This window comes from Xiphophorus hellerii, chromosome 6, assembly GCF_003331165.1.
Source record: "Xiphophorus hellerii strain 12219 chromosome 6, Xiphophorus_hellerii-4.1, whole genome shotgun sequence".
Taxonomy (NCBI): domain Eukaryota; kingdom Metazoa; phylum Chordata; class Actinopteri; order Cyprinodontiformes; family Poeciliidae; genus Xiphophorus; species Xiphophorus hellerii.
The window spans coordinates 28,804,151-28,827,744 of NC_045677.1; the positions used below are offsets into that span (position 1 = coordinate 28,804,151).

Consider the following 23,594-nt stretch of genomic DNA (forward strand, 5'->3'; position numbering starts at 1 on the left):
ATCTGGATCACACAACCTCAAACCCACACATATTTACACACACAGGAAACGATGATCATGCTTTCTAAAATATTCAAACTCTTCACCTTCAGGTTGTGTCCTGTCAGGTAAAATGCTTTTCACTGACATAATCCCAGCACACAAACCCTCCCTGCTCATCAGGGTCTGTTTCTTGTGTTTTCCTCTCAGAGGAATAATTAGAGAGTTTAGGAGAGCTTCGGTTGCACACGCCAGGCTCTGCAGAGCGGCTGCTGCTGCCGTCGGCGAGGGGAAACACAAACACCGCAAGGTCAGCGATGACTGCCGGTGTCTGAGGCAGGAGGGGGGAGAGAGAGGGAGAGAGGCTGGCCACGGAGACGGCAGGAGAGACGGAGGAGTGGAGGTCCGCCTGGGAGGCCGTTCGCTGCTTCACCTCCAACAAGATGGATTCAGAGAGCAATGAGTCCGGTAAGAGGCTGTGTCTTCATTTCTGACTCTGGCAGACAGAGATGGAGGCCGAAGGGTCAGTGGACGAGCCCGCTCTGCCGCGGCCATCGATCTGCTCCTCCACTGAGGCCCGATAGCCAATCAGCAAGCTGGTTCCGCCTGACTGGCGCACCTTGAGACCAATCAGAGAGGGCGCTGAGGCCAGGTAGCCGTAACGAGGAGGGACGAGCCGCTGCAGGCGCTGATTGATGATGATGGTGGCACTAACTGCTGTTTTATGGTCTGCCCTCCTCAGAAACTCCTGTCTTATTAAGGATTTACTCTAAAGGTTAAACAGGGGAAAAAAACATGGCGCCTCCGTTTTGTCACCTGAGAAAAGCAGTTTAAGCTTTTAGAAGGGATTGATTTACTCCCGTCTCTTTCAGTGGTTTATGTTTACAGTAAGATTATCCAGCTATGATTTTACCTTATTCATTTCTGGATATTAGTATTTTCAGAGGAAGAAATGCAGTATTGTTTGTCTGATAAATGAGTTAGATCTGCTGTATTTGACATAACTCATCATTATTTATATTTTAGTCCCATTTGACCTGTTTGTGCTTTAATGCTAGAGGCTAATGCTGCTTTGATTTGATGTTTTTCTTTAGCTGATTAGTAGAAGTTCAAGGCTTTCTAGTCTTAAACGTTAATGTGACGAATCTGTTGTAATATTTTCCATTTATGTGAGGAAAGTATTTCTCCCTACAGGTTCTTGAGTTTTTATGTGTAAATGTTTCAGATCATGAACCAGAGAAATAAATCAGGGTTAATTTTTTATTTCTATCTAGAGAGGAGTTATCCAAACCAAACTGATTCCAGTAGTAAGTCCCGTCAACGCAGCAACATTTCTGCAAAGTAGAGCGGGTCAAAATACCTGTGGTTGAATTTTGACATGTTCTGTTTTTCAGAACCCTTTGAGTAGCCGAGTCATTATAGAACCAAACACACCGGGTTGGTTTCAGAGAAGTTTGTATCCACTTGAACTGGCACAAATCAACGCTGTATGAAACATGCCAAACCCACAGGGGGCAGTATAGAGCAGAGCTACAGCCCAGGTCAACCAATCAGATTGCTTCAAAGCAACTACTACTTCCTGTTACAAAGTAAACGTGGTGCCGGGAAGTTCAGATGGACGTGTTGAGCTACGTTTAAATACCGAATATAAAGTTAATAAAACACAAAGTGTTGGTTGGGAATCGTTCAGGTCTTAGCTCCTGTTTGTAAACAATAATTTCATTTATAATTAAATGTAAATCACTTAACAGTTTGTCATTTCTAATAATTAATACTACTACTAATAATAATAATTAATGTGACAAAAGAAGAGGACGTCTGTAAGGGAGCAAATGCTTTTTCACAGATGTGTTTGTGGAGCGTTTCTCCTCCTCGTGTTGATGTGGTCAGCGGCGTGTTTGCAGGGGGAATCTGAGCATGAAGGACTGCGCGCTTGTTTGGACGCCGTCCTTCAGCTGCAGGCTGACAGATGTTTGATTGGCAGCGCGGCTGGAAACACCAGAGGTCATCTGATGCCTTTCACGCTTAATTAAGTCCCTCCCATCCGTCCCACTACCTCACTGAGAGACGGACAGATTTCCTTTCCTGTCTTTGGGAGACATGGCGTGTCATGTTATTCCAAAGCAGAAGCTGGGTTACATGCCTGCAGATAGAAAAACTTGATGTGGTATTTTTAGGATGGAAACAAAACTTGGATTTGTTCAACAGAAGCTTTTTCTGAAATGATGACATATTCACTGGTATTGTTTTACTACTCTGAATGGTACACAGAAGTTTATAAAGTGTCACGATTTTATCTGGTGGTGAGTTTAAGCTCCATTATTGTTTTCAAAGCTGTTTTCAGTGATCTTCTCACTGAGGCTGAAAAGTATAAATATGCTCAACTTTTGTTCATAACTTTATGAAAACAAAAAAAACATGTAAAATATATATTTATGTGAAATAACTGAACACAGCCAGTCCTAGGCTGACGCAGCGTCCAACATTAGCTTGGCTACAACGTTAGTTTGACTTCTCTTAGACTTGCATTAGCTCATCTGCTCCCAGGCTAAATTTAGCTAGGTTGTTTCTAAGCTAACACTAACTTGGCAGCTCCTAGGCTAAAATTAGCTTGACCTCTTCTAGTTGGCTAGAATTAGCAGGGATGCTCCTAGCTAGCTTCCAAACAAGCGTTAGCTTCACCATTCCAAACCAAAATTAGCTTAGCTAAATCCTAAGTACACATTTACTTCCTGGGCTAGCTGAGGATTCCTTCTCTTAGCAGCTAAGAAAATGACATTTCTCTCCATTACAGTTTTGTTTTTTATGTTGAACATAATTTAGAGATTGATTATGTTGACTGGTAACATGGTAGCTAAACTATCCTGATTAGAGTATCAGATTAGCATAGCTGCTAAAATATATTTTCTGTTCACTATTTGGGTATATTGATGGAAACATAAAACTTCTGCTAAATGACAGTTGAACATATCTTGTATTCACTTGTTGTGAAGCTAATATTAACTGGTTACCATCATATTTTGCTGAACTGCTCTAAACTGGAGTAATCTTTTTCGGGGAAGTGGATCGCAAACGCAAAGGATTAATATTTTTTTTGCTTTTATGGTTTGATTTATTTTTCATGTGGCATTAACCTGTTGAAACTAGATGGAGTCTTTCCGTGGTTATGGCTTTACTGTGCAGTCCTGTTTCTTCCTGCTGTTTCTTCTTTACCATATTTTAATGCTAGCTGCTGTTTCAGGTAAATTGGACATAAGTCATGGTATTTATTGTTTGCTGAGAAGTTCATATTGGTTTATTTACCCATTTCTGTCAGTACCAGTCATTGCTTTTAGGATTTAATTTGTATAAATGATGGACATAGTCACCATGTTGGTTAAGCCTTAAATTGAAGCTTTTAGTCATAAACATTCAGTTTTTAACTTGACTCATCCATACAGCCTTCCTAGATTAGAAACCTAAATACTGTCATTTTCCACTCAGATTGTCAGAATCCTGGTTTAAGGTTAAAATGAAGAGGTGGGAAGTTTTGTAGATTTCCAAATTAAATTGGTGTAAATTGAGACAACGCTGGTTCCCAGAATCCCCGGCTCCTGGAATCGGTCTTCCAGGATTAATTTTGTAATTACTCAGTGTGTCCTGCTCATTTTCATGTAGTCTGATCTGAATTCAGAGCTTCTGTCTGGAGTCAGTGGACTGTTTCTCCTGTTGCTGATCAGCAGTCAGTCGTTTGCTTTCACAGCAGATTCATTTTCTCTGCAGGTTTATTATGGGATGGCTTTATTTTGCACTGACTGATCCAGTCTGTCTTCCTCTGACTGTTTCTGCCTCACTGCACGATTAACAGACCCAGAAGGTTGACTTATGATATAAACTCAAACCCTTTTAACCTGGATGTGATAAAAAATTAGCAGAACAAAATTATAGAGCAGCACAAACAGGATGTGTTGTTGCCATGGAAGCGGAGATGTTTTTGTCCTGATTTGACACTTGCTCAGTTTTTTCCTTTCCAAGACGGCAGGAGATGCATTTTTTATTAGTTTGTCACAAAAATGGGAAAATTCAGTCCGTAACATGAGATTGTGCTCAAAGTGGCTCCGAGGGAAACAGATTTTTCTCTGATTCTTTAGAAAGGAGAATCAGAGGTAAACGTGTTTTATGTTATTTATCCAAGCTGCGTTTCTTTTGAATATTAGTTCAAATCTGCATTTAGGTAAATTTTTATGTTTCACAGAAAAATCCATAATGTAAGAGAGGAGTCGTCTTTAATAAGTTTTGATTTGATGTGTTGCATCCTGATTGGTTATAGTTAAGTGGAAGGAAAAACTCCAGAAAATGTAAGAATGTTTCTGGTCTCCATTACGATGAAAAAAGATGGAGAATAAATATTGCCCTTTATTCTACGGCTGCAGCCGTGATTCCTTTAGTTATCAGTTATTCTGATGTAATTGGAGGAAAAAATGAGCCCATTCTGCAGATTTTTCATCTAATCATTTAAGCTTAAAAAATGGAAATAATTATTATATTTTAAATAAGTACTATTTTAAAAAAAAGAGCATTTTTTCAGTGAAAGGTTGATCATTTGTAGCAAACGATGCTTCTGCAGATAAAAAGCTCACCCTTTGATCTGTCATTATTTTTGGTTGGATGCAAAAGGAGATTAGTAGATTATTTTACAGAATCTGAAGCAGGTGAATCTAAAACTGCCACAGGAGGAGCTCAGATTTACAGACTAAAGTTTGTTTTTTTTATCTTAATTGTTTATATTTTGTTCAGTTTTGGCCTAATTATTGGTGTGAGTGCATTGTTCTTAGCAAATTTTAGAATCGATATTCTCCGGTTAACAATGAATTTATTACTAAATTAGTCGACAATTGGGCGTGCCGTGGTGGCGTAGCGGTTAGCGCGACCCGTATTTGGAGGCCTTCAGTCCTCGGCGTGGCCGTCGTGGGTTCGACTCCCGGAGCCGACGACATTTGCCGCATGTCTTCCCCCCCCTCCTTCCCCGTTTCCTGTCAGCCTGCTTTCATTTAAGGGACACTAGAGCCCACAAAAGACCCCCTGGAGGGGTAAAAAAAAAAATTAAATTAGTCGACAATTGTTTAATAAATAACCAGTTTGATCATTTCAGCCGTTTACTTCCTGTTTTTTTGTCCAAATGTTGGTTCTGCCACCAGAAACGTGAGGATTTAGGATCGGTCTCTAATTTTAAAGGTTTATGTCGCTTCATCTCGTCAGGTTAGCAGCCGTTATCCCCCCTCCCCCACCAGTTTCTGGCTGTGCTTCAGTTTATCTCCAGTAATTCCTGTCGGTCTTCAGGGTTTGTTGATCAAATCTCATTATTTTGGCTGCAGTCATCTGCAGAGACTCTCCGGATGGAGAAGTGACTTAAAATTGGTCTCATTTGTCTCTCTGCAGCCAGCCGTCCCTCTGTCCCTCCGTCTCCTGGCTCCCCATGGGCCTCTTTTCATCCTCTCCTCCTCCTCATCCCTCCATCCATCTCCTCCTCCTTTCACCAGTAGCTCTGCCCTCATGGTGGCCGTAATTTGCCGGTAGATGGATGGCCGCTGTCCGCCCCTCCTGGCTCTCTGGCTCAGCCGCCTGCGAGGCGAACGGACCGCAGCTCTTGGCTTTACTGCGTCTGAAAACCGGATATCGCCAGGATCGTTATGAACCCGACCTCCCTGATCCGGAGCGGCAGAACCTGCTGGTTCTGAAGCTTCTTTACTGACCTGAGCAAATAAACATTATAAATCCAGGAAACCTGCAGAGAGGAGTTATCATTAGAAAGTTTGGGTTTTTTGTTTTTCCTCTTTTTAAAGGGCCAGTATCAGATATTGTCCAGCCACACAGTGCCATTTTATAACATTATCAAATAACTATATTAGCTTAAACTGTTACATAAATGCTATATAAATCAAATATGATTTAAAAGAAATTTGAATTTGTAATTTAATGCCTTGAAATTGGGTCTCTGTCTCTTTAAGAAGCACTTGCTCTTTCTAAAGCTCCGCTTCCAGGAAGTCATCATTAATCTTTTAGCAACGTTTTTACCAGCGTTGCTCTGAGCACTAGCTCCTATAACAAGTTCAGCAGCTCCACTGGAGGTTTGCTAATCGCTGCTGGCTAGTTTGAAGGAGCTAAGAGGAGGAGCTGCGCCTCGAAGGTGGGGTTAGGTCCACCCAGGCATTTTACACAGCTGAATGGTTTCCATGGAGATTATAGGAGTTCTCAAACATGCATTAATTGCTTCTTTCATCAACTTTGTTTTTAGAAATGATCTGTTAGATTAGTTGAATTAGTAATTTGTATTTCAGTTTGAGAAATCCAGGCATTGTTCTGTGGTAACGGTACAAGTTAGCGAACAGGTTTCAGTTTGAAGTTGGTGAAAGTTTCAGAAGCGGTTGATGTTTGCAGAAACGTGCGGTCAGGATGAGCAGCAGCAGATTTATGCTCCATCATCTCTGTTTGCCTCCAGGCGATGAAAACAGGAGCAGCCATTCCAGCCGAGCCAGCGGATCGTAAACGTTATTTATTCCTTCATTTGTTTGGCTTATTAACTCACAGCTGTTTCAGATTTATTTGTTTGGACTAAATATCATAAACTCTCTCTGCTTATAAACGTTGTGACCTGTCACCTTCGTCTTAATAAAGCAGCAGGATGAGATGATGATGATGATGATGATGATGGGTATGAAGGTCAGACTGAGGCAGATTTTGGAGCCTGTTTATCTACAGGAACAATCTCAGCTTTCATAATATCAGTTTATCGGTGAAACCAGCTGATCTCATCAAAAGTCAAAATTTGGCTCTTCTATGTTTGGTTTTGTTCCACGTAAATCATCGTTCCTAAATCTTTATGGACGACCTGCGACCTGAAGCCTCCTCTCCAGTAGCTGGATGGACGTCCGCCCACCGAGCCGTGGACAGAGGGGCTGTTTGGGTTTTTCTGGTCCTGTCGGAGGCTCAGGTATTAACCAGCAGGGGACGGAGCCACGTTTAATCTTTTAGATTATATGCCTCTGGTGGTTTGGGTGAAGATTAAAGCACACGGCTCTGCTGAGGGAGCTTTACTCCAACACTGTGCTGAAGTGTTTATTTAAAACTGGTTTCTACCAGGAACAAGCAGGAAATAGTTTAACTCAGGATGTGAGGAAGTTGCACAGGGACAGAGTTTTAGTCATTGTTTTGTTCTGACAGTAAACCTGTGGAGCATCCAAAGCAAAAATCCAACTCAGACTCCAAAGGTTGTTGAAACAAAGAGTGATTCTGTTTTTTTTACTTAGTTTGTTTGGCTGTAAACATCACAAACTCGCAATTTGCAAATTCCACATCGACTTTTAAGCTGGAGACGTTTTGTTCTGGTTGTTGCCAAACACTGCTAAGCTGGACATGATCCCAGATCCTGTCCTGAAGACAAACAAACATAATTTCAGTATGTGGAAACATCACCAGGTGGTGAGGATCTCATTTTAAAACATGGGTGGTGCTGGGCGGTAATCCAACATCTCCTTAATATGACAAGTCTACAGTAAAGGCACCAATCGGCACGATTCTATTCAAAGCCAGGCTTTGCATTAACTGGACATTTGGATTAAAAGGCGACGTTTTGCTCCAGAGGCGTTCAGGGTGTCCACCGTTAGTGGAACATTGTTTGCTTTAAGTGACTCCACTTTAGTGTCTGCGCTCTGTAGTGATCGACTTTTCCCCATCTGTGATGTTTAAGCACAATTTTAATTTACTCTGGGAAGGAGGAACTCTTTTTAAACCCTTTGAGGTTTTGGATAATTATTTTAATTTTGGGTGTAAAAGTCACTAAACTGTACAGGTTGAGACCAGATGCATTTCCAGTATTGATGAAATGAAATAAACCTTCTTTTTTATTATTATTTACACATAAAGGAAAAACATCTCAGCCCTGAGATCTTTAAAACTTGTTGTGAATTTTTGAGATTTTTCAGGGGGTCAGGAATTAAAACTGAGGTTTTGTTACAGTCGTTAATAAAACCTACATGCTCCTGTTTGCACCCGGATGTGAGTCAGTCACCATCAGATTCGAATGTTTGTCATCATTTGTTTATCGTTTGCATCTGATTTGCATGGAAACCCGGCCGCTCTGCGTTCAGGTGAGGCCCTCCTGGAGCCTCTCCGGTTCCAGAGTTTCCCTTTGCCTCGTGTTGGGTCACATTTTCCTGTGAACAACGCGGCCGGTAACCTGAGCCGCCGCGGCCGGGCCGGCGCTACCAAGCAGAGGCTCGTCTTCCGCCTCACGAAGCGAGGTAACTCCAGGTGATCGTGGTCACGCTGGCCACGGCTGAAGCTGATTGGCTGAACCTGCCGTCGGTCACACAGGTGAAGCCGGACCTGCAGCAGAGTCTGAAGGTGTGGCAGATGGACACATGGGCTCACCTGGGGAGGTAGAAACAAGTATCTGCATGTTTTTAGATGTTACCGTCTTCTGAAGATCTGCAGGAGAATTATTTTTATCGTCCGCCTGAGGAGTAAAACTTTTTCCCATCATGCCGTCTCTCTGTGACGTTCTGAGGAGATACAGGCAGGTTCCTCAAACCGAGGCGGACGGAGCGTTCAACTACAACCGGGCCTCCAACAGACGAGGATTCCTGAACGCTGGTAGGTCCATCAACCTTCAGGGAATGCACAAATTTCACTGACATCCTGGAAGGTCGGCGTCAGGTCACGCGTCTCTGAGTCACCTGAATCAGATGATTAAGTCATGAAGGAGGAGCCGATTCATGTGTTCACGGCCTCATCTGAAGGTTTCACCGTTTGACAGCCCAGAGTTAAAGCTTCAGATGAAGATACGATACTTCACCTCAACAGAAATGCTTTAACTCAGTCAGACCAAAAACAGAACCATGAATGGTCCAAAACGTTAAGCTGCCAACCAAACCGTTAGGAATCGTCAGTGAACACAACCTGCTGCCTTCGCTTTACCTCAGAAAGATTCACGCTTCCTGAATGAAAAGTCTTTATTATCAGATACATTCAACCCATCTGGTCTCCAGCTGGTGACTGGATGAAGGACGAAGAGGTCGTCTGTGTTTCAGCATGTTGGTCTCTAAAGTTCAAAGGTCACGGATGGGTTTTATTTGTTTAAAGCTATTAATTCGATATTCTGATGGATATTATTTGTGAATTTCTCTGCAATCTGTAAAGAAACATTCAGTTTGTGTGTAGATTTTGAGCTAATTAAAGCCTCTCTGCTCTCTACAAACTGAATTCATCATCCAGAACGTTCAGGATTCAGTTTCTTCTTCTACATATTTAACGTTAAAGACAAACAACCAAACTGGTCAGCCTGGAATCGTTCAAACTGGTTCTGTTGGTTTAGTTTTTAGTCTTTCCTGTTGGGGTTTTTATTCGTGACTTGTTGGAGATTTTTTCTGGGTTACGTTGGTAAGAATCAGAGCAGCGTCTGAACGTGTAACTTATTTTACATTTTGGTGCGTTTTCCCCCTGACCGCTGCAGATGTTTGTATCTCCGTCCTCGCTGCTCTGCGTTGGCTGATGATGGATCCGACCGGCTGTAATCGTCTTCCCTCAGCCGGCTGAGTGAATCTCGTCGGTGTAATTCATCAGTCTCCTGCTGCGCGTCGGGATTATGCCTCCCTCTCGTTGCAGATTCGTCAGCGGACACTAAACCTGATGCATTGCCTCGGTTACCGTATCGAAGGCATGAAGCTCTCAGCCAGAATGAACTTAAATGTCTTTCATTTTCTGCTGCTGGCGCCGCCTTAGAAACAAACAACTGAATCCAGTCGTTTATTTTCATTCAGCTCCCAGTTACAGTCAGAAGGTCAGATCTTCATCATAAACGCCGTACGGACTCAGATTACTGACGGTAATGTTGGCCTGAAAAATGTGATGTGCTTTTAAAAATCCTTGGAAAAATTTCCACTAACATTTCTCAAGTAGATATAAGTGCCTTACTTTTTTATATCTAGTAAATTATATTAATCACACAGCTAAAGATTTTTAAATAAATTAGATAAATTTTACTTAGGTCTAGACCTAGTACTAGACCTGAGTCTAGTTTGATTAAATTTTGCGTATTTAATCAAAATATTCAAAATTGGTGGACATTTTTTCACAAAAGATCAATTAGTTTCAAATATTAAGTAAATATTTTACTTTGTTTGTATTTAGTTGTTTTATTTTTAAATATTAGTAAATCTAACTGAATTTCTTTTTATTTTACCAGATAATATAATTAAGACATATCACTTTCCAAATAAATTAGAATTCATTTTTACACATAAAATAACAAAATGGTTGGAAGCTTCACTTTATTATCCTTTACAAAACCAGTTTGGATTCTTTAAACCAACCAGTTCAAATGGACTCAACCAGTGTTGCCAGGGAAACGGATCAGATGTGAAATAAATGATCCCAGAATCTCGTTGATCGATGGAAACGTTGAGTTTTGGAGCTGCAGCTTGACATTGTTTTGTGCTAGCTTGACGCTGTTTTGTGCTAGCTTGACGCTGTTTTGTGCTAGCTTGACGCTGTTTTGTGCTAGCTTGACGCTGTTTTGTTCTAGCTTGACGCTGTTTTGTGCTAGCTTGACGTTGTGTTGTGCTAGCTTGACGCTGTTTTGTGCTAGCTTGACGCTGTTTTGTGCTAGCTTGACGCTGTTTTGTCCTAGCTTGACGCTGTTTTGTGCTAGCTTGACGTTGTGTTGTGCTAGCTTGACGTTGTTTTGTGCTAGCTTGACGCTGTGTTGTGCTAGCTTGACGCTGTTTTGTGCTAGCTTGACGTTGTTTTGTGCTAGCTTGACGTTAGCGCCTGCATGGTAGAGAAACCTCCCAGATGTTCCCATCTCAGCCTCTGCAGGAGCCTCATCATGTGTGACAGGAATTCTCTGTTTCAGGTCAAAAACAATAAATAATCTTCATGAATATTCAACATTTCTCACTGCTTCAGCCGTCTGATGTCCAGACTTTTACTTCCTGCTGAAATCCCGTCGGTGTTGATGTGGCGTTGACGCCCGGCTGCTGCCAGTCATGAGCAAGCTCTGCTCTGGCGGTTCTGCCTGAACGGGTTTTTTATGAAGTCGTCTTTAACGAAGCTTTTCTGGAGCAGAAAGTCGCTGAGCGCCTGCTGGGAATCGAAGCAGAGCGATTCTTTTCTCCCGCCTGGCGACAGAAATCCGTTTCTTCCTGTTTGGTATTCGGGTCGGGACGTCAGCCGTCTCGGGTTTAATCGATTCATCTGTTGAGCTGAGCTCACCTCATCGAGCCGCTGTTGACCTTTGACACTCTGAGCTCACCTGACTCACCTGGTTCAGGTCTTAAAACGCCATGTGTGTGTGTGTGTGCGTGGCTGTGTGTGTCCGTGTGTGTGTGTGCGTGGCTGGGTGTGTCGGTGTGTGTGTGTGTGTGTGCGTGGCTGTGTGTGTCGGTGTGTGTGTGCGTGGCGGTGTGTGTCGGTGTGTGTGTGTTGGGACTGGAGTCCATTCAGTTGTTCTAGAAAAGAGGAGGAATCGCTGCACAAAGCAGATTTATTTACTTTTAAAAGTTTCTGGATCTTTGATTTCAGAAAACATTTTCAGGAATGAAAATAAATAAATATAAAATAAATATTTTAAACTTTACCCTTCCCCACCCTTTTCAGCTCAGCCATCTTTATTTATTCTATTTTTCTCTTTTAATTTAAGTCATTTATTATCCTGTACTTCATTTATGCAGCCAAGCGTCTCTATTTATTTTATAACTATTATATATCCTCCCACTATTTCTTTTTATTTATTCGACAGTCCAGAAGAAAATGTTTATTTATTTTATTTTATGTCCCAGCATAAAAACTCCACAATTTATGAATTTGTTCCCCATATATATTTTTATTTCTATATTTTCATGTTCATACTTTATTTTATTTATTAATGCCTTAAATCCCAATTATTTACATTTGTGGATTTAAGTGTTTGTTTTTTCCTCACTCCATTTATTTGACAGTCCTAAAGCAAAATTAATTTCCTTATTGATTTATTTATTGATTTACTTATTAATTTAATCAGTATCCTTATGGTAATATAGATTATTATAGTCTATCTGCAGTGTAGATCAGAACCTCTGTGGGTTCTGGTTCGGTGCAGGTCAGAACCTCTGTTGGTTCTGGTTCGGTGCAGGTCAGAACCTCTGTGGGTCCGGCCTCCAGTCGACCCGACCTTCCTCGCCGTGACTCTGACTCATCGCTGCTTATTGACTCACTGAAACTCGTTCGTGTTGGAAGACGGGCGGCGGCCGCTGCAGAGGAAGTCGGGCTGTTGTGTGGATGAGTCATGCTGGGCTGTGAAACTGGGGATCCAGAACCGGTTTTTGGTTCTGGCAGGTTTTAAACTGCAGCAGGTTCTGGTGGTTCTGATCCAGCATGTCTGCTTGTCTCGTTTCCCAGGAGTGTGTGGCTGCTGCGGGCCGCTGAGGCCCCGGTACAAGCGCCTGGTGGACAACATCTTCCCAGAGGATCCCAAAGTGAGTCCAACAAGGTTCTGGACCGGGTGTCCAAACTGAGGCCCGCGGGCCAGCTGAGGCGCTTAAAATGGTTCTGTTAGGCCCCAGACCAGAAGATAAAACTGGTAAAAATGTTTGGCCAACAAAATAGAAAACAGTTGATAACCACAAAAAATAAAAAGTCTGAAGGAGTTTTTTATGTTTTGGATTTTTAATGATATGCAGATTTTATAAACATTTGATTTATTATTGAGCAGCTAAAAAAGAACAAAAAAAATCACAGTTAACAAATTTTTGCTTTGTAATGAGTTTTGTGGTCTGTCAACAGTTTGGACACCTCTGCTTTAAAGCTGCAGTGTGTAACTTTTTTTAAACATTTTTTCCTATTTTTGTTGAAACTGTCATCATGTTATGAGAAGAATAATCTGTGAAAAAGTTTAGCTTCTCTGCCTTCTCCCAGTGCTAATTGGAGAGAACCAATCAGAGCCAGGAGGTGGTTCTTAGCGCTGTCAATCATCCCCCTCGCTAGCAGTCTGTCATAAATGCTAATGCTAGTTAGCATAGCCACTGATGACATTTGATGAACAACTTTCCTGAAACATTAAATTTTTTCTGCTCCATTAGCGCATTTAGCAGGGTGTTCACAAGATTGATTGACAGCGCTAAGCCCCTCCTCCTGGCTGTGATTGGTTGTTTCTGGTGCATTTCTTCAGATGGGAACATTAGCTCAGGGACGACGTTTTCACATATTTTACTCGTACTCTCTGCATATGGCGACACATTTAACAAATATGTATAAATGAACAGGAAGATAAAGTCTGATAATTTGATCTGGGAGGAATGTTTTGAGGTCCGGACCGAGCCGACCCGTTTTCTCCGCTCTGCTTCCTGTCAGGATGGCCTCAGTAAGTCGGACATGGAGAAGCTGACGTTCTACGCCGTGTCGGCGCCGGAGAAGCTGGACCGGATCGGGGCGTACCTCGCCGAGCGGCTAAGCAGAGACGTGGTGCGGCATCGCTACGGGTGATGAGCCGGTCCAAACGCAGCCAGACCAGAACCTGGAGTCTGGGTCTAACGGCGGCCATCTTCCCTGTGACGGGTTGCAGGTACGTGGTGATCGCCATGGAGGCGCTGGACCAGCTGCTGATGGCGTGCCACTCCCAGAGCATCAAGCCCTTCGTGGAGAGTTTCCTGCACATGGTGGCCAAGCTGCTGGAGTCCAGAGAACCGGACCTGCAGGTTCTGGGAACGAACTCGGTAAGCAGCGCCACCATGGGGCCACACAGGGGTTTTCACTGCCGTTTGGACTCGCTGCTGCTTGGAGTGACGGAAACTCGACTTTTTCTACTTTAAATCTCCAGGAGATTCAGAAACTAGTGGAGATGGAGCTTTTGGGAAATCAGTTTATTATTTTAATAAAGATAATAAATATAGGCAATTAAAATAAGAATTTTACCAACTTATTTTATTATATGGCGACATAAATGAATACTTATCATTATCAACAGTATTAATTTAACATACTTAATTTTGTCATTTTATTTCCAATGCTATTGTTTTTAGTTTTTTATGTTTCATTATTTGTTTTTCTATTTTTTTCCATATTCTGTATTTTGTTAAGGATTTATTTCTTTAGACAAATAAGAAAAAAAAATGTAAATAAAGGACAAACCAGGACAAAGCAAAATAAAAAGAGGAAAAATCCATGTATGATTTAAAAAGTGACAGTAAAATACTACATACCGAATATGGAAAAACTAAATAAAATGTAATAAGATTTGACAGTAAATAAATTGTTTGATTAAAAACGTAAAATGAAAATTAGAAATATTAATAATGAAATAAAAAGGGGAATTAATAAAACAAGATTTGAAGTAAAATGCAAAGTTAAATTAATATTATTCACAAAGATTAATATTAACTTCTATTCACTCTGTATAATCAAAAAAGTTAGGAAAGTTCAGATTTTTTTTATTTTTAGGTTCAGTATTGACCATTTATTTATCTCTTGCCAGTTTTGGCAGGATTAGTCCTCCATATCCTGACCAGGAGCAGCAGAGACTAAAACATGGAGGACAGTTTCTCCAGAGCGTTTATAGATCAGAACCACCTGATGATGATCCATTAATCTGGAGGTTTTATGTTGATTTGCTACTTCAGAGCAGATCCAGGTTTCAGGAGAGACGATGCTGCAGCTGTGATGCTGCAGCTGTGATGCAGCGATGCTGCAGCTGTGATGCAGCGCTGCAGGATCTGGAACAACCTTACAGACATTCCTGCTCTTCATGGTGTAAAAAACAAAAGCAGGCTGTGAAATGAAGTTTAATTTTTAACTGTTTTTAGCAGATATTAAAATCTCCTGAGTTTTTTGGTTTTTTTCGTCCCTGGATCAGGGAGAAGTGTGGCTGCTTTCGCTATAATTGCACTTTAATGTTTGCCTCCATGTGCTGCGCAATAAATCCCAGAAAATATGAGCTCATAATCCACAAAGTTGGCTATTAAACTCAAACTTATTACCTTATTTTTGCGAAATGGGCTAAATATGTCAGTTGGCTGCAGCCCAGAGGCAGGTGGAGGTTTAAAAGCTACTTCTGCTCTCATTGTGGCCCAATAACACACAGAGAGGAAACGGTGAAATCATCCTAACGCTGCTTCAGATCTGTTTCCTCCAAGTCCTCTGAAGGTGAAATAGAAGTGGTTTCCTCTCGGTTCCGTCATCCTGGCTATTGTTGGCGCTCCATCTGAGCCGCGGGTTCAGATGAACCTGCATTATTTATGGGTGGTATTTATTCTGTGACAGAGGAGAACCGATGCAGAACCGTGGCAGTTAGATTGTCCTCATGGTGGTCGCAGCAGATCTGCTTCACTTTGTTCTGTTGGATCAGGAAGACTGGGCTGCTTCCAGTCCATCATCACCAGTTTAGTTTATTTTGATTATTTTTCTAAACTGTGTTTTTGTTGCTGTGATCTCAGAGATTTGTCAAAGAAGAACCCAAAACATAGAAGCAGAAAAAACTGAAACTGCAGCATCCAAACAAAAAATATCTTATCAGCTGCGTTTCCATTACAAATGTGCACAAATATTCTGCTGATGATGGAAAAAGCACAATTTCCCATTTGCTGTTTCCATTAAATAAGAAATGAAATGATCACTTGTGAATAAACTTGTTCAGAGAATAAGTTATTAAAAATCATGGCTGTTACATGAGATGTATTCATGCTTCAGCCATAGCATCAGGTCATCATCTATCAGCCAATCAGAGGAGGCGTCAGCGTCTCATTCAGACGTTGGAGCATCAAGCCCCGCCTACTTTGGAGCGGCTAGGTATGCGGCGTTTTGGAGACATTGGTCTGTGATTTTCCAGAAAAGCTTTGGATTGAAACAACATTTTCTGATCTGAGACGCTGTGAAAGCTCTGAAAAAACAAAAACAAACCATCATCCTCCGACCACTTCCTGTTGTTGTCTTCGTTGTTTCCGCCAGTAGTAACATCCGGCTGTTGATCATGTGATTCGTGTGATGTGAAAAGTGTCTCCATTGCAGTTTTGTGAAATAAATCTTGACGTAGCTGAAAAACCCGCCTCCTCCTAACCCAAAAGCGTTTCATCAAAAAACGTGAGTTTTTTTAAATTCCGTGTTTCCATTAAGCAAATTTATTATTTTGACTCCAATTTGCATAATTCCATAGTTAATGGAAACGCAGCTACTGTTTGGTTTGTTGCCAAGTGGATGAAGGTTCAGGTTTACCTTCAAGCTTCAGAAACCAGAAATGTTGCTGTCGATGTCGCAGCCAATGGCGCAAAAAGTCAGTTTGCTCTATAAGCGATGCATGTGGGCGCCGCGCAGAAAGGGCGCCAGATCTATGGCGGAAAAAACAGCTGTTTGTGTAAATGATGTGATGCATCGTTCACATGCAAGATGATGTTTAACTTTTATTTGGATGTAATTTCATCACATCTGTCCATTCTTTTATTCTCTTTTTACACATTTTATCTTCTTTAGAAGGTAAAATGTGTGAAGAGAGAAACATCCGGACCAGTTCTGCTCGTCTGCTGCTGTTTTCACTGCTTTATGTTTAAGACATTTTATGACTAGTTGAACTGTTTGGAACAAAGCTCCTTGCATTTCAATCTGTGCTGCGAATCTGTTGTTTTTAAAGTTTTTCGATGAGAAGGTGACCCAGGAGAGGGAAAACAAGCCCTGGTGGGAGGAGGTGATAAATCACTCCACAGGCAGCAGAACAATGATTCTTATTAAAACCCAAACATCTAACTTTGCTTTACTCCTACCAGCTTATGTCCAGGGCTCTTAGATTCAACTTCAGATGCTTTCTGGTGTTTCCTGCATCTTCTTTCATCGGTCCCTGTTAAGACGTATGAAACCTCTGAGTCCAACGTTTAGGGATTCAATAACCTGGACGTGAAGCACGTTGGTTGATAGATTTGGGAATAAAACATTTTATCTTTATGATTTTGCTCCAAAAATCCCAAAATAAAATCAGAGTTCTGGTTTTCTTTCCATAATTAATCCCTAAATTACTAAAATTCCCATTTTAGCCACCGCAGTGACTCTCCACCATGAACTCTTGATTAAAGTCCATTTGTTTCCTCCTGTGGTTCCACACATTTCCACTCGGTTCACAGATGGTCAGCAAAGTGTCGGCTCCAGTTATCGCAGCTATTATTAGACCTCAAATATCTTTTAGTTTCTGATGTTTCAACCTGTTTCAGAACTAAACTCTCTTAAACTGTAATTAATGTATGAAAAAATTGATAATTGATTCCTAATTGTTTAGTATGTAAAGAGTCACTTTAGCATCACGAGAATTTACAAATGTATACATTAAAGTAATAACACAACTATAAATCAGGATAATTGTTAAAAAACATAATTTTATTTTTCTATTTGGTAAAATTACCTTCTAGAATAACGCCTTGAACATTAAAATATGAAACGCACTACAGTTATTGACAAATTAATAATTAGAATGAAAGTTGGTGCCTGAACTTTACTGCAACTTACAGCATTTTTACTGGACACTTACCTGAACCTTCTGGTTATTGTATAAACCCCTCCCCCAAAACTACCAGGCTCCTCCCCCAAAACGTGCAGGTCCACTTTCCAGAAAGATGGATTTTAATCTCAACTTTTTTAACTGATTTATAATATTCTGTCAGACGTTAAACTTAAAGTGTTTTATCAGGTCTTATTGCTGTTCTCAGTGTTTCCCCCTCTAAATGTTAAAGGTTATAATCCTTTAGAAGGTGGAAACCAAAATGCTAATATTAACCTGGATTTTGAGGAAATGAGAAACTTTGACTAAGCCAAAAACACTTGTGGAAGTTTTTGACTTGATGTTTTTATTGTCGGCTGTAAAAAGTGATTTCATTTGGGGGCAGCGGGAGTTGTTTCAGATCCTGGTGTGATGAAAATGGGTAAACTTTTTTACTTGTTTGAAAAGCATGATTATCTCTGCGTGAGAACATGGACCAGATTAAACGTCCCTGTTGCTGGTAGACGGCGTCACGGATCGAGGAAAGCTGATTTCCTGCGGAGATAATTCTGGGTTTGAGTGAAAATGTCAAGAGACTCATTTTAAAATCCTCCATAATTGGCAACTAATCTTTTTCTCAAATATTTTTAATGTTTGTCACAACTAAAATCCATATTAATGTCTGAGATGGAGAGCACAAAATCCCCCTGTAGGACATAAAAAGCCTCAGATAATTAGTTCCCGTTTCATCTTTTCATCATTTCTTTCATTTTTCTTTTTCAGGTTTTTGAACCAATTTTAGGAGTAAAGAAATTCAGATATCTTTATTTATGGCTCGACTTCCTGCCAACTGATGGGAATATCGCAGGCTGATAATGGTCAGTTTCTCTGTCATGGCTCACTGCCTTTGACTTTGAAAATGGATGCTGCTTCATTATACCAATTAGTGTGCATAATAAAGTTAAAACATTTCACTCGACGGCCTTAATGTCTTCTCCTTTCAGAGCGAGCTCCTCGCTTCACCCGGGGGAGGGAAACAAACGGAGCCGCTTGTTTGAATCAGAGGCTTTAACTGCTCCGCCGCCAGGCATCCAGCAGCCCTGAATTATCCTCTCTACTGTTGTTCTCACGATGAGACCTCAATCAGAATTACCTTCTTTTGTAGAAAAATCATTTAGTGAGAGGACTCCTTTTGCTCTGTTCAGTTTAAACCAGGATTTTAACGAGTTAACTGATGATGGAAAGTCAGTGAGTCGCTGCTTAAACCAACTTTATGGTTTAGAGTAACGGCTGGTCTGAAACGAGGGGAAGAGGAGCTGAAGTTGCTGCTGGGTCGTAGCGGCACAAAACGGGTCTGAAGTGAAACGCACAGGTTGTGATCTATAAAAAACAAACTTGATGGGAGAATGTAATTTATTAAAGCCTCAATGCATCATGATTTTTAATTTCCACTGGAAGTCTTGGTTCCTAATCAAACTTGATTGTTTAAAGTAAATGTTCCAGTACTTTTTGTTTGTCTTTAGCAGACGTTAAATGGGCCTCGTTCCGCTGCGGTCGGGCCTCGTTCCGCTGCGGTCGGGCCTCGTTCCGCTGCGGTCGGATCTCGTTCCGCTGCGGTCGGGCCTCATTCTGACGTCAGAGGATTTTCTCTAACATTTCATTTCCTGTTGTTTGGCCGTTGCAGTTTGTGAAGTTTGCCAACATCGAGGAGGACACGCCTTCCTACCATCGCCGCTACGACTTCTTCGTCTCCCAGTTCAGCGCCATGTGCCACTCGACTCACGAAGACCCAGAGACCAGAACCAGGTGAGACCTCTCACTGCAACATCCACTAACTTTGGCTTCAACCACACGATTACGCTGCAGCTGCTCCATCAAAAATACATCATTTCATTCGTTTCCAGGGTTGCTGTTTAAAAGATGGTGTGAAAGGTCACAGTGTTCGCTTCAGGTTATTGTAATAATCATCATTTCAATATTTACCAATATTATTACCACCTGGATGCTCCAGAAATGTTGACTAGATTTATTCAAACTGCTTTCCTTCAGTTTTACAAACCGGTTAATGCTTTTATTTTTTTTAAAATGCTAACCCTTCAAAGCCGCATCATCTGGGGCCAAAATGTAGAAAAGTTTCTTGTTCAGAGCGATTCGCTTTATTGTTTTTATTTATTACATTTTTCTGGTTTCTGTGTGTAAGAAAATAACTTGTTGTTCCACATGGTTCATTATTATAATAATTCAGATATTTATTAATAGTATAATGTGAGTTTGTCAGACTGGAGGGATTGTTGACGGTGGACCCCCCGCTGTGCACGGTGGGTTGGGAACCACAGCAGTCGGATGTTAACTGTATTTAGTTCATGTTTCTGTCAGGGTTCAGTTTGAGTCGAAGCTTCATGTTCAGGTGTCGGAGCGACGCGACGCCCGTCCAGGTACCCGTTAAACCGCAGATATAAATCCGTCTGATCCGTATTTCCTCTGAAACGGCTGTTTAAACATGAACATCTTAAAAAGCGCTATGACAGCGTGAGAATCACACAAGACCGTCGCTTCAGTCACATGGCTTCACATCCTCTGCTGAAGAAAACGGCTATAAAGAAATTCACTCTTTGATCTTAGTGTTTAAGCATAAATAAGATACAAATCATAGCTGCATTTCTGCTGTTTTGAGCTTCATTCTCTCTATCTGAGTAATCAGCTCTGGCTGAGAGGCTAAGCTAACATCCAGACGTGTTGAAACCGGCGTCCTGAAGGAGGAAACCGGTAGCGTTGGTGCTAATCTGAATCCAACATGGTAGAAAAATTAGTCATCTTAGAGGCGAGGGAAGGTTATTTAGAGAAGCGAGGATTAAAACCCGAGGAAAAAAACATTCAAAGAAACCAAACATGCCTTTTAGAGGAACGTTAATCCTCAAATAAAAGAACCAGGCAGAGTCTGCATGTAGGGAGGGAGACAAAGCTTTTCTCTGCACGGATCCGGAACATTTGGACCGTTTGGTTTTCCCAGCGAACTTTCACAACTAAACACTGAATTCTTATTGCTGCTGAACAGAAACAAAAACCTGGTAAATACCTTTAATCTCAGAAAAGACGAATTAAAATCAAGTTAAAGATTCTTTCTGAGTAACATCCGTTTATTTACTGACCTTCAGTACGAGTTCAGAAAGTCAAAGAGTCGACTAATCAACTGATTAATACGACTAATAATCAGTCAGTTCCTCCATATCACGATGATGATTATGGAGTCATATTTGTGCCACCAATCTGAGCTCAGTGGCTGCGTTTCTGTTTACCGTATAAATGCACAATCTGACATTTTGAAAATAAATCTGCTTAATGGAAACACAGGAAATTCAAAAACTCATTTTTTGGATAAAACTGCAAAGGAAACACTTTAATCATCACACGAGTCACATGAACAACAACAGGATGTTACTGCAGGCAGAAACCATGAAGAAGACGACAGGAAGTGGCAGGATCATGGCATGACAAGATTTTTATTGACTCATTGTGTGAAAAAACTTATTCAGGTGTGATTTTAATTGCATTTCTTATTTAATGTAAGTATTTTTTCCTGACATCAGGAGAATATTGACAGTTTTGTTCTCCTTAAAGAATCGCAGCCGAGAGACTCAAACGGTTAGTTTTAGTCTTGAACAAGTCTGTTTCAAATAAAGAACTTTATGTTTATAATGGTATTAATTGATCATTTATATCAATATTACCTTTACAGAGAGTGATCAGAAGAAAGCTGAACTTGTTGAAGTGTGATTTTTAAATGCGGTTGAAAGCACCAGCTCAAACCTTCGCCCTTCTTGTTTCCTGTTTTGTCTCCAGGTTAAATATTTCTGCAACTTCTCTGTGTTTCTGCAGTAAATTTGTTTTCCCTCATTGAGCAAAAAACAGGAAACAAAGAACATTTTAGGGAAGTGGCAGAAATCCAAACGTGTTCCCAGGGCAGAGAGTGTAAATATTATTTTATCCTCATGTGTTTATATCAACCTAAAATGACACAATGGAAGAATTAACCTGCTTTTATTTCTTCAGTGCGACTGAATTAAATCAAATGAAGGTTTTGTTGTTTGGAAGATGGGCCTCCTGGTTACAGGGAGGTAAAAATAGCTTTTGAACGTCTGCGCTGGGCGGCTGGTGGTCCTCCGCCGAGAGGCGGCTGTCTGGCGCTAATAAAGATGAGCAGTGGATGAAAACAATACCTGAAGCCTCTTCAGTCTCATTTACTGAGCGAGAAACCCGCTGCCTTCAGAGCTGCTCACATTATTTGTTGAACCTTCGCGCTGCCAGCTGGGACGCTGAGTGGAGGGAACGTTTGGGCATAAAAATGGACGTTTGTTTCCATTTGTCTGGACCGGGAGGTGGGCTGCTGTTTGGGTTTGATTTAATTTTTAGTTCTGAGTTGATGCCTGGCTCTATGAGCAGCAGGTTTTGTCCTCCTGCTTTATGTCCTGGTCTGGATTTCCCAGGAAGCCGGAGGCGGGAACGCCGACCTCGTCTTCGGTTTAATTGCTGTGAGAGTTTTGTGTCCAGAGCTGAAAGCTGACCTGGTTTCATGGGGCTTTGACTGGGCCAGACGTCTGGGACTAAACTGTGGAGAAGAGTCTCACTTTGTGTTGGAGCCAGTTTGATGCAACAAATCATTTTAGAAGTTTCTAAACTCATAAATCTTTGTATCAAAGGTTTTCTCGAGCCACTTTCCTGTATATTCCAGTTTAAATCAAGTTCAGAGGCAATTCAAGACCAATAAAAACGATTCAGGGAACAAATATCAGCTTAAGCCAAATTAAAGGACAGCTTGCATTAATTCACAGCAGGGAAAGTCCAGGTTAAGGCTTTTTCATCAGCCTGGTGAAGAAAACCTTCATTTATCCTGAAGTCTAAGTTTAAATAAATATCAGAGCATCATGACTTGGATAAAACAAAGAAGCTGCAGATAAAAACACAATAAAATGAAAATATCTGAAACTGTTTAAAGGTTTAAAATGTTCACTGTCATTAGTGGGAACCCTTCTGCTAATCTATTAGTCCTTTTACTAACTTTTAAACTGTTTAGTGCCTCCTTTAACTTTAAATTCCAGTTTAATTCAGTTCAGTCAAATTTAACTCCCAGTTTATTTAAATTCCTCTCAATATTTCCAGTAAATACCAGTTAAATGGAAAACGTTCCTTTTCAGTCAAACTGAAAGTGTTTGAAATCATTTCAAATAATAAATAAATGTGTTTTCAGTGTAGTGGAGTTTATCCGTTGGTCTTCAGCGATGTGAGCGGCGTCTCCGTGTGTTTCAGGATCCGAGTCGCTGGGATCAAAGGTCTTCAGGGAGTCGTGAGGAAAACTGTGAACGATGAGCTGCAGGCCATCATCTGGGAGCCTCAGCATATGGACAAACTGATTCCCTCCATGCTGTTCAACATGCAGGACGCCGACGACCTGGACAGGTACGCAGCTGCTGCACCGCACCATGCTGCACCGCGCTGATGTGCTGCACCGCGCCGCGCCATGCTGCACCGCGCCATGCTGCACCGCGCCATGCTGCACCGCGCCATGCTGTGCTGCACCGCACCATGCTGCACCGCACCATGCTGCACCGCGCCGCACCATGCTGCACCGCGCCATGCTGTGCTGCACCATGCTGCACCGCACCATGCTGCACCGCACCATGCTGCACCGCGCCGCACCATGCTGCGCTGCACCGCCGTCTGTTTTACCTCAAATCAGAGCAAAGGCAAAAGTTTTAGAAGAACTTTCTCAGATTTGTGGCTGGAAATGATCTAGAAACAGTTTATAGACCAACATAACAGAAAATAATCAGCCTAATAAGTTAAATAACTGTAAACATTGAGGAAAATTAAAATATTACAAGTTTAATTTATTGTGGTGCAGGTAAAGAAGGAAGGGAATAATTTTATATTTGTGTTTTTAATTGGAGAGAAAAACTCATTTTGGCCTCAGGACTTTCAGTTTGGGGATTTTGGATCCAGATCCATTTAACCGTATGTTTTTACATTCTACTTTAAAAAGTTACAACTTCTCAAAAATAACAGCAAATTTTTTTTTAACATTGCAAAAATCAAATCCTTCTAATTTCTGTCCATATTTTTTATATTTTTCTGCAGTTATGTAGAAAATGTGTCT

At 41.2% G+C, this 23,594-nt stretch overlaps 1 protein-coding gene across 5 annotated transcripts in view; it reads left to right on the forward strand.

Annotated features, from left to right (window-relative positions):
- Nucleotides 1–23,594, forward strand: part of efr3a (EFR3 homolog A (S. cerevisiae)) — a 64,052-nt gene that overhangs the window by 8,850 nt on the left and 31,608 nt on the right. For 2 of the 5 annotated variants that reach the window (XM_032564426.1, XM_032564427.1), the window contains exons 1-6: nucleotides 423–447; nucleotides 12,394–12,470; nucleotides 13,345–13,472; nucleotides 13,556–13,706; nucleotides 19,128–19,249; nucleotides 22,748–22,897. In XM_032564426.1, coding sequence (XP_032420317.1) covers nucleotides 423–447; nucleotides 12,394–12,470; nucleotides 13,345–13,472; nucleotides 13,556–13,706; nucleotides 19,128–19,249; nucleotides 22,748–22,897 — 653 coding nt within the window. Of the gene's footprint in view, nucleotides 1–422; nucleotides 448–12,393; nucleotides 12,471–13,344; nucleotides 13,473–13,555; nucleotides 13,707–19,127; nucleotides 19,250–22,747; nucleotides 22,898–23,594 lie in introns of those variants that run through there. The other 3 variants (XM_032564429.1, XM_032564430.1, XM_032564428.1) reach the window with 2 other exon arrangements.